A 17,823-nucleotide genomic window follows, 5' to 3' on the forward strand; every position below is an offset into this window, starting at 1 on the left:
ACATGGCCTTAATTTGCCACTTTTAGATTATGTTCAACTGTTATGGTACATTTTCTGTTGCTATAACAGAATGGCACTAAGTGGGGAACTTAAAAAGAACAGAAGTTTGGGACTGGAAATGTGGGTCAGTGTAGCTGAAGTTTTCCTGTGTCCCGGCCTGCCGGCAGTCGGGACAAATCTCTCCCACTCGTGTCCCCCAAGTAAACACACAGAGACTTACATTACTTATAAACTGTATGGCCGTGGCAGGCTTCTTGCTATGTGTTCTTATATCTTAACCCATTTTTATTAATCTGTAAGTTGCCATGTGGCTTGTGGCTTACTGGTACTTTACATCTTGCTTCTCATGGTGGCAGTGGCTGGCAGCGTCTCCTGACTCAGCTTTCCACTTCCCAGCATTCTCCTCTCTGCTTATCCCACCTATACTATACTGGCTACTGGCCAATCAGAGCAACACATTCACAGCTTACAGAAAGACATCCCCAGCACTTGCCTACTAATATACAGGAGGCCCCCAACACCAACAAACCTAAACCGCACAAAACAGAGGTTTATTTTGGCTTACAAATCTGGAGGCAAAGAAGGGCAAGAGCCTAGCATTGATGTCTGCTCAGCTTCCGGTGGAGGTGAGGGCTATGTCACAGTCCGGCAGAACTGGAAACGTCCAGAGAGCATGAAGAGGGAAGGGGCAAAGGATGGACTTGCTTTGTCATTCATCATCTGCTCTCAGGAAATGCTCAAATCTCCGCTGGTGACCGAATCATCTATTCAGGTCCCAATACCTCAAAACACTGTGATTTAAGGGAGGAGATTTTAACATGAGTTATTAAGCATAAAACCAAATCCAAACAGAACACTTTTAACTCCATTCTTAAATTTATTATTTTTCCTTTTTGTCCCTTAGTTCTAACCCTTAAAATATGTCTTCAGAATCAAACCATATTTTTGAACCAAATAAATAGTCACTGTTAGGAAGGAAAAGAGAGGGCTGGTTATGTGCACTGGTAGGGGCATTCCTTAGTTGCTGCTAAGCCTGACGACCTGGTTCAATCCTCAGAATCCACATGGTTGAAGGAGAGAATTGACCTCAGCAAGCTGTCCTTTGACTGCTCCCTCTCCCACTCCTCAGCTAAATAGATAAATAAAAGGTAATTTATGGTGATATTTTATTTGTACTGAAATGTGATTCTATTTGTATGTTAATAAATAAAGTTGCCTGGGGGTCAGAGCTAATAGCAAGCCATAGCAGAAGCTGGGCAGTAGTAGCACACGCCCTTAATCTCAGCACTTGGGAGGCAGAGCTAGGCGGATGTCTGTGTGTTCAAGGATATAGCCAGCATGGAGACATACGCCTTTAATCTCAATACCAACCATAGAAGACCTGGAGGTCTGTGCAGATGGGCAGTGACGAGGAGATCATGTGGTTGGGTTTACAACCAATGAGAAGGCAGAACAGAAAGTCAATAAAAGGACAGACACACAGGAAGTAGGTCTCTTTGCTGAGGGGAAGGGCAGCAGCAGCAGTGAAGGGTAAGAAAGGGTTTTTAGCTCTTAGCTATTGTTCTGACTTCTTGGGCTTTTAACTCTGCAATTGGCTGTGTGTTTCTTATTTAATAAGACTGTTCATCTACAGTAATTTTTTAAAAGATTTTTTTAAAAAAAGAGAGAAATGCTATCAACTGTTAGAATTTCCACTAAAACCAAAAGCAAGCAAATGAAATGTAGTTTTGTCTATAACAGTAAATAAATATATGAAATACTAAGATGTTATATAAATAAAAATATTACCCATATTTCATTATGACTGAGCATGGTGGTACACTTGGGAGGCAGAGGCCAAAGGATCTCAAGTTGGAGGCTGTCGTGGCCTGTGTAGTGAGATCTTGTGTCAGAAACTAAATCCACAATCAAATAGAGAACTCTATTCCTGTTAATTCTGAGCCAGCGTATCAGCTTTCCCTCCTGACAGACAGTCCTTCACGGTGTAACACCCCTCTCTCTGCTTTAGCCTTTCCTTTCCTGGCCCTCCCTCTGTCTTTCTTCCTTTTTTGTTGGTGAGGGCTGATAACTGCACTTTATATTACAGAAAGTATTAATATAACAATGATTAAAGACCAGGGAAAACAATGGAAGTAGTCTAGTCAGCGAACCATAATTTGCTAGTAGATTTCTACAAGACCCATAGCTAATTAACGCATTGGTAGAGTATACCTTAGTTAGGTTTTGCTCTGTAACACCTTATCTAATTCAAAGGTTTTAAATTAGTTTAAAAAAAAAATTCAGTATCGTGTTCCCTTAAACACTTCTGGCAAACAACTTTATCTTATTCTAGCCGTATTTGTCCCACCCAAGAATCGTTATTTGACACATGGACTTAGAATACTTTTTTTGCACTTCAGCTTTCCTTCACTGTGAGGGAGAGTCCTCTTAAGTTTGTAGTTGAGTCAGAGTCCTGAAACGAGAGATTCATAAGAGAAGGATATTTATCAGCACATGACACATACATCACATGGGAGAACACACAGGTTACCAGGGCAGGAGCCTGACTTATTTATTACCTAACTGAGAACCATAAATTCCATGACATTATTTGTCTTAGTCATTGTTCTATTGCTTTGAAGAGACACCATGACCAAGGCAACTCTTATAAAAGAAAGCTTTTAATTGGAGGCCTGCTTACAGTTTCAGAGGTTTAGTCCATTACCCTCATGGTTAGGAGCATGGCAGCAGATATGGCAGGCATGGTGCTGGAGAAGTAGCTGAGAGCTACATCCTGATCCTCAGACAGAAAGAGACTAGCCTTGACATGAGCTTTTGAAACCTCAAAGTCCACCCCTTCAAAGTCCATGCTTCCTCCAACAAGGCCACACTTTCTAATCCTCCTAATCCTTCTAATCCTTTCAAGTAGTGCCACTCCCTGATGACTAAGTATCAAATATTTGAGTCTATGAGGGCTATTCTTACTCAAACCACCACACTATGCATTTATTTGATTTAAGTGTGTGTGTGTGTGTGTGTGTGTGTGTGTGTGTGTGTGTGTGTGTGTGTGTGTGTATGTAGAGGTAGACATGTTATGACTCAAATGTGGAGATCAGAAGACAACTTGCAGGCCCTGGTCCTCTTCTTCCACTGTATGGGTCTCCAGGATTGAACTCAGGTCATCAGGCTGCCACCAAATACCTCTACCCACTGAGCAATCCTGCCAGCCCTTTGAGAATAATCAATTTCAAAGTAATGACAAGACAGAGAAAAGCAGCTGCAGGCTTCCAGGGGCATTCTGGGAAGGGCAGTGTTGGAAAAGGCTCGTTGAGAAAAGTCTGCAGATTCTCAGTTTCTGAGCTGATGAGTGTTGGCAAATATTATTTTAAGGTGTGTTACTTTTGTTTATGTTGTATTTGTTTAACTCTGTGAAGCTGTGTTACTGTGCCTGTCTAATCCACCTGATGGTCTAATAAAGAACTGAATGGTCAATAGCAAGGCAGGAGAAAGAATATACAGAAGGAAAAATCTGGGGGAGGAGAAGAGATGAAGGTATGATGAAAGAAGTAGCCAGAGAAGGAGGAAGAATCCAGGGGCCAGCCACCCAGCTACACAACAGGCCACAGAGTAAGAGTTAGATTTACAGAAGTGCCAGGTGGTGGTGGCGGTGGCGGCGGCGGCGGCGGCGGTGGCCGCCGCCGCACGCCTTTAATCCCAGCACTTGGGAGGCAGAGCCAGGCAGATCTCTGTGAGTTCCAAGAAAGGCACAAAGCTATACAAAGAAACCCTGCCTCAAAAAACCAAAAACCAAACCAAAACAAAACAAAAATTTACAGAAGTAAGAGAATGGGAAGAGCCCACAGAAGGGATAATTTAAGTTAAGAAAAGCTGGCAAGAAATAAGCCAAGCTAAGATCAGGCATTCTTAAGTAAGACTATGTCTCTGTGTGTACTTATTTGGGAGCTGGGTGGTGGGCCCCCCAAAAGAACAAAAACAAACAACAGAGGAGAACTGTGGAAGAGGATGTACCTCCTCTCTTTGGGTAGAAACTAGTGGGGGAAGATTAGAAGGGTCTCTGCCCTGTTTCTAGGCAAAGGGCAAGCAAATAGCTCCCCTGGGTCTTGTTTTCAGCTGAATAGTCCTTCACATTTGGAGTAGTTGTGTGCTGGCTTCCTTCCCAAGCAAAACTAGATGAACAGCCCATGAAGCCCCTGGGAAGGTTTGGGGATGCATAAGACAACATGGCTGTGGTGATATTTTATTTGTGCATTAATAAATAAAGCTTGCCTGGAGATCAGAGGAAAAAGCCAGCCATTATAAGTAAACACAAAAGTCATGCAATGTTAACACACGCCTTTAATCCTATCACTTGGCAGACAGGGATTTGTCTGGATCTCTGTGAGTTCAAGGCCACACTGGAAACAGAGCCAGGTGTGGTGGCACATGCCTTAAATTCCAACACTAGTTAACCATGGAGGTCTGTATAGACAGAGCTGTGCAGGAAGAGGAAGTGATGTCGCTGGACAGAGAGAGCAAATCAGATGGCAGAACAGCAAGGCATATAGGTGTAGGTAGACAGGAAGTATCTCACATTTGGAAGCTGAGGTGTCTGTGAGGTAGGGTTAGCTTGTGGCTGTTCCCATTCCTGTGATCTCTCTCAGGCTTTAACCCCTATATCTGGCTCCGTGTTATTTATTTAATAAGACCATTTAGAAATTCATCATCACATGGTCCTAATTATATATAATGTATGATATGTATCATAACATGTTTACCCCTTCTCCACAGTACACTAGGATTGGAAATTTCTGAATGATGTCTGACGACTAGTGTCAACCTGTGACAGGTTTTACCTTTCTATAGGAAATAGAAAAAATAAGGATGATGTGTGGTAGTTTTTTGTTTGTTTGTTTTGAGACATAGTTTCTCTGTAGCCCAGGCTATCCTGGAACTAGCTTTGTAGACCAGGCTGGCCTTGAACTCACAGAGATCCTCCTGGCTCTGCCTCCAGAGTACTGGGATTAAAGGTGTTTACCATCATTCCTAGCTGTGTGGTAGATGTTAAAAAATGGTTTATGAGCTCAGTTGCAGAATTCATCATAATTCTGAATGAAATCAGGATCTTTGAGTTGTTCAGATGGTCAGCAGGACAGTTGTTTTTTTTTTTTTCTTTTTTTTCTTTGAGTTGTTCAGATGGTCCACTCAGGTCTTTATTGGACCATCAGGTGTTTTAGACAGACACAGTATCATAGCTTCACAGAGTTAAACAAATGCAATACAAACAAAAGTAACATACCTTAAAATAATATTCTACAACAGAGAAAGAACAAAAGAAAAAAATCCTGTGTTGTTACAGGGTTTTACATAATGTTGAATGCTTTCTATATTCTTGGAGGAGGTCTGGCTGGCTGTCATGGATTCTCCCATGAAGTCTGGTTACTGTGTTGTAACTTGGCTTTTTTTTTTTTTTTTTTTAATGCCGAATGCCGTTTATTGAAGGAGGGAGGAGGTCTTAAATACAGGCTTTACAGCACAATGGGAGAACCCTGGAGGGCAGAAGTTAGCTACAGATGTTTTATAATTTTACATCTAAGCTGTTAATGCCCATTATGCAGGATACATAGACAAGGAACTTCCCTTAAACATTCAAGAGGGTGAAACCTGGGAGGGAATTAGCATAGAGAGGATATCAAGGTCAAGGTCAGCAAGCAAGGCAGCAGTTATCCAAAACGGGGGTCAGGGCCATACAGGTCCCCCTTTTACTAATAAATGAGCTTCTGACTTAGGTTGCATGAGATGTCAGCAGGTCACCTTACCCGTCATGGAGACGCCTGCCCAGGCCACACAGGTGCTCTGTCTTAGGTTGGTGAGCACCCCCCCAGGCATTACCCAGTCTCTGAATACTCATTATCATACAGGCTCAATCTTTTGTTAGCTGCAGAGTTAACTGTTGCCAAAGATCTCAAAGTGGCGCTGGACTTGCAATCTGTGTGTTTGACACAGAAAAGACCAACAGAAAGGACAGTTTTTTTAAATGGTAGATAACTGTTATTTTTAATTCCATATACTGATTTATAAAAGCTGTTCCTCTAATGGATGAGCAAAGAAAGGGCCTGAGGCTAACATGGTAGGTGTGGAGATAACGCAAGGCTGAAATCCCAGTGAAGCTGGATTGTATGGTACCCATGCTCACACTGTTAAATTCTGGGGATCCAAATGAGTACTGTCCTAGTCTGCTCAGCTCCCCACAACAAGACACGGCTGACTGGATGCCTTAAACAACAGAAACCTGTGTTCCCACAGTTCTGATTGGAAAAGTCTGAGACATGGATGCCAGCTGGGCAGGGTTCGGGCCAGGGTCCTCTCCGTGGCGTGCATCACAGCCACCTTCTCACCATGTCCTAATGGGGCAGTGAGAAGAGGGCAGCGTCTGGGGCCTGCTGTCAAAAGGGCACGGGTGCCGTTAAGATGGGTCTTTATGCCGTCAGTTAAATCCAGTGGTCTCCCAAAGCCGTATCTCCAAATGCTGTCACTCTTGGCGTCAGGGCTTCACCGTGTAGATTTGGACACCGACTCACACACATTTAGTTCATAACATGTACGGTTACAGCAAGGATTCAGAAAGAGTGAAATCTTTCCTTGCCAAATTGTTTTTAAGTTTCGAGGACAAAGACAAAATGAGGCAAATGGCATTATTGCTAACTCAGGCTTTAAAGTCTCACACTCCAGGGCCTAGCCCTGGAGGCTGGGGTAGGTGCAGGGAACACTACTTCACCTGAGAAGGCTAGCTGGAAAGATGTGTAGCAAGCCTGGTGGGAAATAGAAGCTCATGGTTTTTTAGAACTCAAAGCAAGAAATAGTCTACGACCTCCAACCATGATACAAAATTCTGCATGATGTTTGGATCGCAACCACCCTTGTTCATTTCTAAGTTGTCAGTGTTGCTCAGAGGATACAAATGCAGGGCCAGCTGACTACAACAGAGTCTGAAGTATGTGCTGTCTGGCCCTCTACAGGAGAGCTTTGCTAGGCCCTGATCTGCAAACGAAGCCAGCCAATGACATGCTTTTTCTATTCCCAAGTCCAAACATCGGCTGAAAATACCATCTTAGATACGGAGCCGTCTCCTAGGACAGAGCCCTCACCCCAGAGCTTGGGGAAGGCCCGGAGACTGTCCACAACAAATTGTCAATACCTGACCGTTCCAACAAGGAACTAAGAGGGCAAGACAAGTGTGTTTCTTGTGGGAGGAAAGAATAAACAAAAAAGAGCACCAGTGTTCAGTTGATGGCTCCAGTGCGATCTCTTTGAAAGTCTAGCCCATATAAACCAGACCACGGTTGGGCCAGTCTAGAGCCAGGTCTGTCTGTGGTTAAGTCTTCACTCCTTGGCTGACACTTCCGTCAGGTGAAAGGAGAAGAGAGGACTGGAGCTAATAAGTGGTACCTAGTGTAGAATCCACCACTGGTGGGCAAGTATCGGTGGCGTTTTGTTGTTTTTGTTTTCATTTTCCTGTGGAGGCATTTCCATTGTTTCTGACCGTTTTGTTTTGTCCCTTTCTTCCCCTGCCCCTTGTAAACAAAGGTGATCTTAAAGGATGTGGACTCGCTCCTCTACGTGGACACCGACGTCCTCTTTCTGAGGCCTGTGGATGATATCTGGAAGCTTCTGAGGCAGTTTAACTCCACCCAGCTTGCCGCCATGGCCCCAGAGCACGAAATCCCCAAGATCGGCTGGTACAGCCGCTTTGCCCGGCACCCTTTCTACGGCTCTACAGGGGTTAATTCAGGGGTCATGCTCATGAACTTGACTCGCATAAGAAATACCCAGTTCAAGGTAAGGAAGAGCTTGAAAATCCCCTCTAAAGACCGGGAGTTAGAAGCTGGGCTGTGGTGGCTCACACCCTTGATCCCAGCACTCGGGAGGCAGAGGCAGGCAGATCTCTTGAGTTCAAGGCCAGCCTGGTCTGCAGAGTGAGTTCCAGGACAACCAAGGCTACACACAGCAACCCTGTCTTGAAAAATGAACCAAATAAGCAAAGACCGGGAGTTAGTCTTTCCAGTAGGGATGTGCTGGGGGTGTGGCTGTGCTGATCTGGCCTGTGGGTGGGGAGGAAAATATCTGAAATGTGTGACGCTTCATAGTCTCAATTCAGAAATACAATGTGATGTTTCTGAATTATATAGTGTCCAAACTCGGCTTATCCAAGGCTTCAAAGCCCATGACCAATCTCTTGGAATGTCTCTAAAGGTGTATTTCTGTGAGTACACAGATATCCATGCATGGCTGATCAGGGTCTCTTTTCTACTAATAAAAGGAATGAAAATGAACATCTTTAGATGACAGTTCCCATCCATCCACCTCATGTTAAGAAGAAGAGGAGGCTGAAAGATAGCTCAGTTGGTAAAATGCTTGCCTTGCAAGCCTGTGGACCTGTGTTCAATCCACAGAACCCATGTAATAAATAAATAAAGCCAGATGTGGCTTATCATCCTAGTACTGTGGGCGGCAGAGGCAGGCAGATTTCTGGGGATCACTGGCCAGCTGTGTGGTAAAATTCTAAGCCACTGAGAGAGATCCCGTCTCATAAAACAAGTGGATGTTCTCTGAGAAACAACATGTGAGGTTCTTTGGCCTCCACAAGCACTTGTACACATGCTCACACTTACCTACACACACTTTTGACCAGCACACACATGAACGAGCACATACATGTACACACTAAAAGAAGGAGAGTAGATTCGTCACAGCTGGCGTGTAGTCTGTACAAGGCTTCAGTCCACAGCATGCCAAAACAATAGAAAATAAAAAGAATAGGCTAGGGGCTCAGTAGTTAGAGGACCAGGGTTCAATTTGAGCACTCACGTGACAGCTCACAACCATCTGAAACTCCAGTTCCAGAGGATCCATGTCCCCTTCTGGCCTCCATGGGCACCAGGCACACATGTGGTACACAGACATACATGCACACAGAACACCCACACACATAAATACATTTAAAAAAAAGAACAGGCTCATCTGTGTATTGTTATCAATAACACAATTTCCAAAAAAAAAAAATCAAGGGAAGAAAAAAAATCTCATACTATAGTGTGTTTACTTGTATGCCTTAGAAATTTCCAGAAGACTGCCTAAGAGACCTTTAATTGTTCATTGTAGATGCTTCTGTGAAAAGTGGGAACAGAATCTCTAGAGAGCAGCAGAAGAAATATTTACACTTTTTACTTTTTTATCTGAATGTACTGGTTGAATACTTAGTCTGTGGGTGTGTTACTTCTAGTTTAAAAGTAACTAATTATTTGGAAACAAGGACAGGAGCCCAGGTATGGTGGCACACATGTTTAATCACAGCATTTGGGAGGTGAATGCAGGGGCCCCAAGTTGAAGGCCAACCTGGGATATAGTGCAAGACCTTGTCCCAAAATTAATTAATTACATGAAGGGAAAAGGTAAGGGAAGAAAGCAGTTTTTCCCCGGAAATGCCTTGACTCTGTGATCTGTGTTTCTTCACAGACAGGAAATGCTTCTAAGATAATTTTCAAAAAGGGAACAAAGCTAAGAAGGAGGGATCACTTCAGCAGGGCTTTTTGATTAGAAATCATAGGCGTGAACCAGAGAGAGGGCTCAGGGGGTGAAAATGAGTGTGGTGCACACCTGATGCCTGGTACATGTGCAAAAGCTGACACACTAGCACCGTTGCCTGCAGCCCAGCACACTAAAGGCCCAGATGGGAGCCATGCTGCAAGTCATGGGCCAGCATAAGCAGCAAAGAGGTCCTGTCTCAGACAAGGTGGAAAAGGCAGGGCCAGATCCCAGAAGGCTGTCATCTCATCCCCATACATGTGCTAGGACACACATGTGCTTGCATCCACACACACAAACGAGCAGTCTCACACACCTCAAAAACGAAAAGAAAAGGCTGATGAAAGGCTCAGCAGGTAAAGAGGATTCCACCTGGCGATACAAGCCTGATGCCTTGCGTTCCATCTCCAGAGCCTGTATAAAGGTAGAAAGAGAAAACCAACTATACAAAGTTGTCCCCTGACCTCTACATGTACCGCATGTCACATGTTTACACACACATAACAAACACACACACACACACACACACCCCACACACACTTAAATAATAAACAAATAATTTTTTTAAAAAAGGAAAAGAAAACCAAAGGGTCCTCTTCACTTGCTGGTCCACTCTGCACGTGTAGGCACACCCCCCAGACCTCTACCCACAGCCTTTCTTTGCTTGGTTCTGTGCCCAGGGTAGCCGGACCACGCCTGCATTTGCTCTGTGTCTAGGAGGAAAGGAAAGTGGTCCCCATTTTTATTGGACAAGGCACACTTGCTTTGCCATAGCTGCTCTCACGGTTTCCTCTCTTCCAGAACAGCCTGATTCCAGCAGGCCTGGCTTGGGAGGACATGCTCCTCCCGCTCTACCAGAAGTATAAGAATGCCATCACGTGGGGAGACCAGGACTTACTAAATATTATCTTCTATTTCAACCCAGGTAAGTGCTCTGTTGAGAACGCCACTGTGTAGGGAGCCCGCCCACCTCACTTCATAGGGAACATTCCAGGCCCGGGCTGCTATTGATGGACCTACACGGTATACAGAGAGGCTGTGTTCCTCTGTCTGCCCCCTGGGTATCTGCGGAGGCAGCTCCTCAGCCACTAACACAAAAGGCCGAATGTTGACGCCTCCAACGCTACACTCCGGTTTTAGAGAGTGTCTTTTCAGTCTCGCCACACCATTCTTCCAAGAAGCGCAGTGCAAAATGACACAAGACACAAAATCAGATAACGAGATTTTCAGATGAGCACAAGCCCCTCACAGTGAAACAAGTACTAGTGTAAGGGAGGTGGTTCTTTTTTTCAAGACAGGGTTTCTCTGTGTAGCTTTGCGCCTTTCCTGGAACTCACTTTGGAGACCAGGCTGGCCTCGAACTCACAGAGATCCGCCTGGCTCTGCCTCCCGAGGGCTGGGATTAAAGGCGTGCACCACCACCACCGCCCCACTGGGAGGTGGTTCTTGAACTTTAAAATTAAGTCACCTGTCTAGAGTGCAGAGGGCCTAGAATAAGATCTCGGATTCCCCCAGGGTTTTGTTTTGTTATCTAGAGCAAAAGAAAATTTTGTCCGTCGATGTTGTGAGCTTGGTGGCCTGGCAGAGGGGGCGAGTGGGGGAGGGTGTCCTGGGTGGTTGGTTTGTTTGTTTTTGTTAACTTGACACAAGCTAGAATCCTCTGGGTTTTCCTTTTGGAACTTCAGTTGAGGAACTGACTCCCTGGGATTGGCCTGTAGGCAACTCTGTGGAGCATTTTCTTGATTAATGATTGATGTGGGAAGTGTAAGATGAAGTAAACCCTTTCTGCCCTGAGTTGCTGTTGGTTTTTTTTGTTGTTGTTGTTTTGTTTTGTTTTGTTTTTGAGACAGGATTTCTCTGTGTACGGTTGCCGGCCCTGGAACTTGAACTCACAGAGATCCTCCTGCCTCTACCTCACTAAGACAGGATCAGTGAGTAAACAATACTAGACACAGCTTCGTGCTTTAACTCCGGTGCCTCGCCTTTAGTGGGGGCTGCACCCAGCTGGGTGTGATGACCTGGGTGCCTCCTTCTGAGGCCCACTGAGCCAAAGGTACCGTGACATACTTGTGAGGTTGTCCTACATCCTGGTTCTGACCTGAGCCTCGTAAGCAACCAGGAGCTCAGGTTTCAGGTCAGTGTAAGGTGAACTCACTCGCTGTTCTTTGTGCGGCTGCTTGATCCCATTTTACACTTCACCCTGGCACTGTATTAAACATTAGCTCTCTCTAATGAACCTCTAAGGATAGCCACTGCGTATACAATTTTCATTCATTCATTTTGCGTGTGGACTTTCTACAACCTAGAGTCAATGATATATTTTAAAAGATTGGTTACCTTTAGCATTGTAAAGAAGGGGTTGGTGATATTGGCAGCAACCTAGGAGATAAATATGTTTATTGTTGTGGCTTATTGGGTTGCTATGGATGAAGCCACGCACATACAACAGGCAGCGCAGGGCTGCAGTGTTACTGTGAGGAGAGTTTCCTGTAGCCAGTAACCTGCTTACTGAGATGTATTTAAAAGCCATCAGGTAAAAACTGTTGTAAACTTCTGCCATAATTAGATCGTAAAATGAGTGTGGGTGTGGAATTGCATGGCTAGGTTATAGACCAACTCACGTGGAGGTGACTGAAGCCCCTGGGGACTGTGCAGGTAGCTGGTCCCACAGGACATTTTTTGGAATGTGAAAAAAGGTGGCTCCTTCTAGGATGAAAGGCTGAACTCACAGTGTGTGTGTGTGTGTGTGTGTGTGTGTGTGTGTGTGTGTGTGTGTGTATTCGTGTATATGAATACATGTGTGTGGGTGCATGTGTGTGGAAGCCAGAGGTTGATTGGTTGATTTTGGGTGTCTTCCTCAGCCACACTCCATCTAACTTTTTTTGAGACGGGATCTTTTATTGAGCCTGTAGCTTGCCATTTTGGCTAGACCGGCTGGCTGTCAAACTTGAAGGATCCTCCCCCTGTCTCTGTTTCCCCAGCACCACAATTACAGGTGTATGCAGGCTTTTATATGGGTGCTGGGAATCGAACTCAGGTCTTCATGCTTTCAAGGCAAGCACTTTACCAGCTGAGCCCTCCCTCAGCCCCTGAGCTCATATCCTGACAGGTGAGTGTGAGTCGTGGGCAGACTTTAGTAGAAAAAGCAAACCTGACCAAACCCTAAGGGATGTGTTTGGGATGAATGAGCTCCCATCTCAGGCATCAGAATTCCCCTCAGAGCAGCTCCAAATGGCAGAGCTGGCCACGTGGGTCAGGTGATGCCAGGCTTTCTGGGGGTGTCTTTGGATGCTAAGGACTGCAGTGATTTCTTCAGTCTTCAGAGTCCTCCTGGTCTCTGTCATCTTATCTGCTTACTTAGGAGATAAGTAAGCTCAGCCTAATTGTTAGTCAATTCAACCATAAGAGACCACAGCAAATAAGGGTGCTTTTCTCTTTCTTTTTCTTTTTGGTTTTTTGTTTATGTGTGTGTGTGTGTGTGTGTGTGTGTGTGTGTGTGTGTGTGTGTGTGTGTGTGTAGGAACAGGGTCTCCTGTCCCCGACTATTCTGGAACTTGCTCTATAGACCTGGCTAGCCTCGAACTCACAGAGATCCGCCTGCTTCCCACCCACCCCCAGTGCTGGGATTAAAGGCGTGCACCACCACCTCCCACCACCCCCACCACTCCCAACCCCGCCATGGCTAAGGATGGTTTTCTAATAGTTCCTAATTCAAGTGGGAGAGAAATGGACCGGCTGTGGAGACCAACCTGAATCTGTTGGCGAGAGGTCAGAGGAGGGAAGTGTTCTACACTCACCACATAGGTCTGCTGCCACTTTGGGCGATTTTCCAGAAAACACTGCAAAGAAAGGGAAGCGGGTTGGGTGCGGATGACAAGGCAGAGCATCCCACCAGAGCAGGCAGAGCATCCCACCAGAGCAGGCAGAGCATCCCTCCAGAGCCTGCAGAGCATCCCACCAGAGCCCGCAGAGCATCCCACCAGAGCAGGCAGAGCATCCCACCAGGGCAGGCAGAGCATCCCTCCAGAGCAGGCAGAGCATCCCACCCACCAGAGCAGGCAGAGCATCCCACCAGAGCAGGCAGAGCATCCCACCAGAGCAGGCAGAGCATCCCACCAGAGCAGGCAGAGCATCCCACCAGGGCAGGCAGAGCATCCCACCAGGGCAGGCAGAGCATCCCACCAGAGCAGGCAGAGCATCCCACCAGAGCAGGCAGAGCATCCCACCAGGGCAGGCAGAGCATCCCACCAGAGCAGGCAGAGCATCCCACCAGAGCAGGCTGAGCATCCCTCCAGAGCAGAAGTATATATAGTTCTCTAAGGGGGAGAGAAGAGCCAGCCTGCTCATGGGATGTACATAGCCAGACCAGGCGTTGAGTGTGTGATACTAGGGAGTCAGGAGACTCTCCAGAGGACACAGGTTCTTATTCACATCCTTTCCAGGACCCCAGAGCCCCAGCCTTGGCTGTTTGGCTACATTGAATGAACACTACAACAAAGCACCGAGCTTCAGGAAGTGCTGAGTGTTATGCTGTGAGAGTGATCGGCTCCATTACTTCACATTAGGGGCTGTTCTGGACACTGGTGAACCGGGAAGCTCATGAGTCCTGATTTATGTAAAGCACAAGAGACAAGAATGAATATTGTGAGGTCCAGTCCATATGAGAAAGGCCTGGTTTATGCTTTTGGTTTTGTTGTCTCAGTACAAGGCCTCAGAAGTGTGAGTTGGTTGAATGGGTAGAATCGAGAAAACAGAGTGACATAAATGGAAGAGAAACAAAATCAGAGCAAGGGACAGAAAGAAGCATACAGCAAGAGACATGACAGAGATACTTATAGTAGAGGAAGGCATAAACTTCACTCACCCATTCATTCACTCATCTATTCACTCACTCATCCATTCATCATTCACTCATCCACTCATTCATTCATCCATTCATTCACTCATCCACTCATTCATTCATCCATTCATTCACTCATCCATTCATCATTCACTCATCCATTCATTCATTCATCCATTCATTCACTCATCCACTCATTCACTCCTCCATTCATTCAGCATGTGTGCACGCGCACACACACACACGCACACATACACATGCTCACACACAGAGAAAATACGCATCTCCCTACATAGACTGGCTGTGAATTCACAGTCCTGTCTCCACCTCCTGAGTGCTAGGATTACAGGTGTGCACCACCACATCAACCAAACACAGTTGTCCTAGTGCGAAAGTCCCCGTTCTGTTGATAGATGGTTGTAATTGAGTGGCAAGCTCAGCTTTCTGTGAGGTTAAAACGATCAGGCACCAGCCATTCTGTAATCTTCAGCACCATCTGGATATGAACCATCAGAGCTGCAAGGGAGCCCTGGCGCTGTGTGTACTCTTAACGGTATCTGTCATTAAGGGATATCACCCATAGAGAACCAGTTAATGACCTTTTTCATATAACTTTGAGAGAGAAAAAATAGCAAAGACCAAGGGCTTCAAGAAAGGGTGTCTTGAATTTTCTTTTTTTTTTTTTTTAATTTTTATATTTGTTTTGGACAGGGTCCATTGGGTAGCCTGTCTCCAGCCCTCTCAGTGAGGCTTGCCTAGCCCTCCTCTTCCTCCTCCTCCCGTTCATAAGATGGACAGTTCAAATTTACAAAGCTAACCTGTAAATAAAAAGACACATCTAAGTATTTGGAGGCTGTGTGTGGGTGTGGGGGGTGTACATAGGGAGGTGCACATGTCGGAGGGTACACGTGTGGTATGTGTAGGGGCCAGAGGACAGTCATGGGTGTTGTTTCACAGGTACTCTACACCTTGTTTGGGGGACAGGATCACATTGGCCTGGAACTTGCCTTGTAAGCTAGGCTGGCTGTCCAGTGAGCTGCAAGGATCTGCTTTCTCTGCTTCAAAGTGAAAAGATGCTACCTGGCCTGGCTATTTTTACATGAGTTCTGGGCATCGAATCAGGCCCTCAGACTCATACGGCAAGCACTTTGCCAACTGAACCATCCCCCAGACCAGATCTGATATTTTGACCTTCCTATGTTGACCACCCTCTCTTTGGGTGACAGTGCCTCTGTGGCCAGAGGGCATAGCACTTTTCCCCATCTCCTGTGTTCAAGAAAGAGCCCCGCCCTCCAGTGATTCCTGGCTAAACCAGTCAGACCATCCGTTCCCTAGTTTCCAAATCCTGCAACCCCAAGAGCAGAAGCCATGGCTGGTTCACCCAGGCAGCAGGGCTGTGAGCTGGCTTCAGTGAGTCCCCACCCCAGAACCTGGGAGCTGCCCCACTTCTGGCTCCAATTCAGTCTGGCCTCTGATTTTACGAGCGACTTGGTTCTTTGCAACCCAGCACAGAGTTCTGCCTTGACTATTTCAGACCAGCGTATTTACGACCGCTCCTCCTTGACCACCCTTCCCTATCGAAGAAATCTTCCCTCCAACAAAACCAAGGTGACTTATCTTCTTCTAAAACACATTCTGATTTCTAAAAAATTAGCATGAGCAAACCATTTTCTTCCTGGAGTGTTCTTCCAAGAAGCTTCTGTTTCTGTCCAAATTGCATCCTGACTAAAGCCTGCACTTAAATGGAATTGTCAAAACAGGACACCACTGTCCTTCAGTGACACGGGGGACAGATCCTTCCTATGATTACATGTACAATATTTGGTGTTTTTTCACTCCAAGAAATTCTGTCAAGATGTGAATTGAATTTCTTCCTGAGTTCCATTTTGTATTTGAGGTTTGGCAGCTGGGGTGCGTAGCTGGTGTTTAGGAGACCTGCAAGACCCTGAAGTTATAAACAAATGCTCTTTTAGGTCTGTGCTCTCCCCCCAATTGTAGTCTTCCATACTCGGTGTCTAAAGCTTCCATTAGATTCTCAAAGAGATCTGTGCCCCACAGAATGGTAAAGAATGATCCTGCAGGTCTAGGAACGGTTGTTGTAAACACTGATCACAGGTGTACTGTGTGCTGGTGTTCATCAGTGTTGTGGCTTGAACATAAAATGCTCCCTCTAGGCTCATGTGTTTTAACAGTTAATTGCAGCTAGATTAATGATTGATGTGGGAAGGCCCTGCCCACTGTGGGTGATGCCACCTATATAACGCAAGTGGTCCAGCGTTATAGAGGAACGCAGACGAGGCAAGTCATTGGGAGCAAGCCAGTAAGCAGCACTCCTCCACGGCTTCTGTGCCTGCCGCCAGGTTCCTGCCTTGAGCTCCTGCTCTGACTTCCCTCAGTGACAAACTGTTACCGGGAAGTTGATATAAAGTAAACCCTTTCCTCTCCAAGTTGATTTTGGTCCTGGTGTTTGTCACAGCAACAGAGGAGCAAGCTGGGACACTAGGCTATTGATGTTTAACTCCTTATTTTAGATATTGTTCTGCCTTCCCATATCATCATTAATGGGTGCCCCTTCCATCGTTAATCTCAGCATTTCAGCACGTGTGGTATATTTGGCCTGGGACTCATAACCACACTCCTAAACCTTGAAATTGTGCACAGGCTGTGGTTTACAAACGTTAAGTTTTAAGCACCGGACATACAGGTGACAGCTGGCACTGACTGCAGCTGTGTCTCTTCCTCTGCCCCTAGAGTGTCTCTACGTGTTCCCCTGCCAGTGGAACTACCGCCCCGATCACTGCATGTACGGAAGCAACTGCAAAGAGGCGGAGCGGGAAGGTGTGTCTGTTCTGCACGGCAACCGCGGCGTCTACCATGACGATAAGCAGCCCACTTTCCGAGCCCTTTACGAAGCAATCCGGGATGTAAGTGTGCTCTTCAAAGCAGACACATGCTTCCCAGCGTGCAGTGCTTCAAGTGCTGTGGTGCGTGGGGACTTTGAAGGCTAAAAAATACTCTCAGAACTCCTGTGCCTTTTGCCGCCCTATGGAGTAAGAGTTCAGGATAAAGAGAAAGTCACGGAAACGAGATTGTTTTATTTAGTTCAAGCACGTTGCCTGGTTACCAACTCCAAGCTCTTAAGCAATCATGTCTCAGGCTGGACAATTAGAAGTTGCCACACTGAAAGCAGCAATTGCTCCTTTTTTTTCCTTTGTGTATGTGTGTGAACGTTTGTGTCTGTTTCATGTGTATGTGTGGGTGAGTGTGCGTATGGAAACCAGAGGTTGACACTGGATGTTTTCTCAATTACTTCCCACCTTTTTTTTTTTAATTATTTTTATTTTATGTGTATGGTGTTTTGACTGCAAAGATGCACCCCATGTGGGACTGGCGCCCTTGGAGGACAGAAGAGGGTTTTGGAT

General features: G+C 45.9%; 1 protein-coding gene across 1 annotated transcript in view; it reads left to right on the forward strand.

Annotated features, from left to right (window-relative positions):
• Positions 1-17,823, forward strand: part of Gxylt2 (glucoside xylosyltransferase 2) — a 94,623-nt gene that overhangs the window by 66,164 nt on the left and 10,636 nt on the right. Inside the window, exons 4-6 of the mRNA XM_076567466.1 lie at positions 7,564-7,815; positions 10,363-10,486; positions 17,153-17,325. Of these exons, the coding sequence (XP_076423581.1) occupies positions 7,564-7,815; positions 10,363-10,486; positions 17,153-17,325 (549 nt within the window). The remainder of the gene's footprint in view (positions 1-7,563; positions 7,816-10,362; positions 10,487-17,152; positions 17,326-17,823) is intronic.

The sequence above is a fragment of the Peromyscus maniculatus genome, chromosome 3 (genome assembly GCF_049852395.1).
Source record: "Peromyscus maniculatus bairdii isolate BWxNUB_F1_BW_parent chromosome 3, HU_Pman_BW_mat_3.1, whole genome shotgun sequence".
In the NCBI taxonomy this organism is placed as follows: Eukaryota; Metazoa; Chordata; class Mammalia; order Rodentia; family Cricetidae; genus Peromyscus; species Peromyscus maniculatus.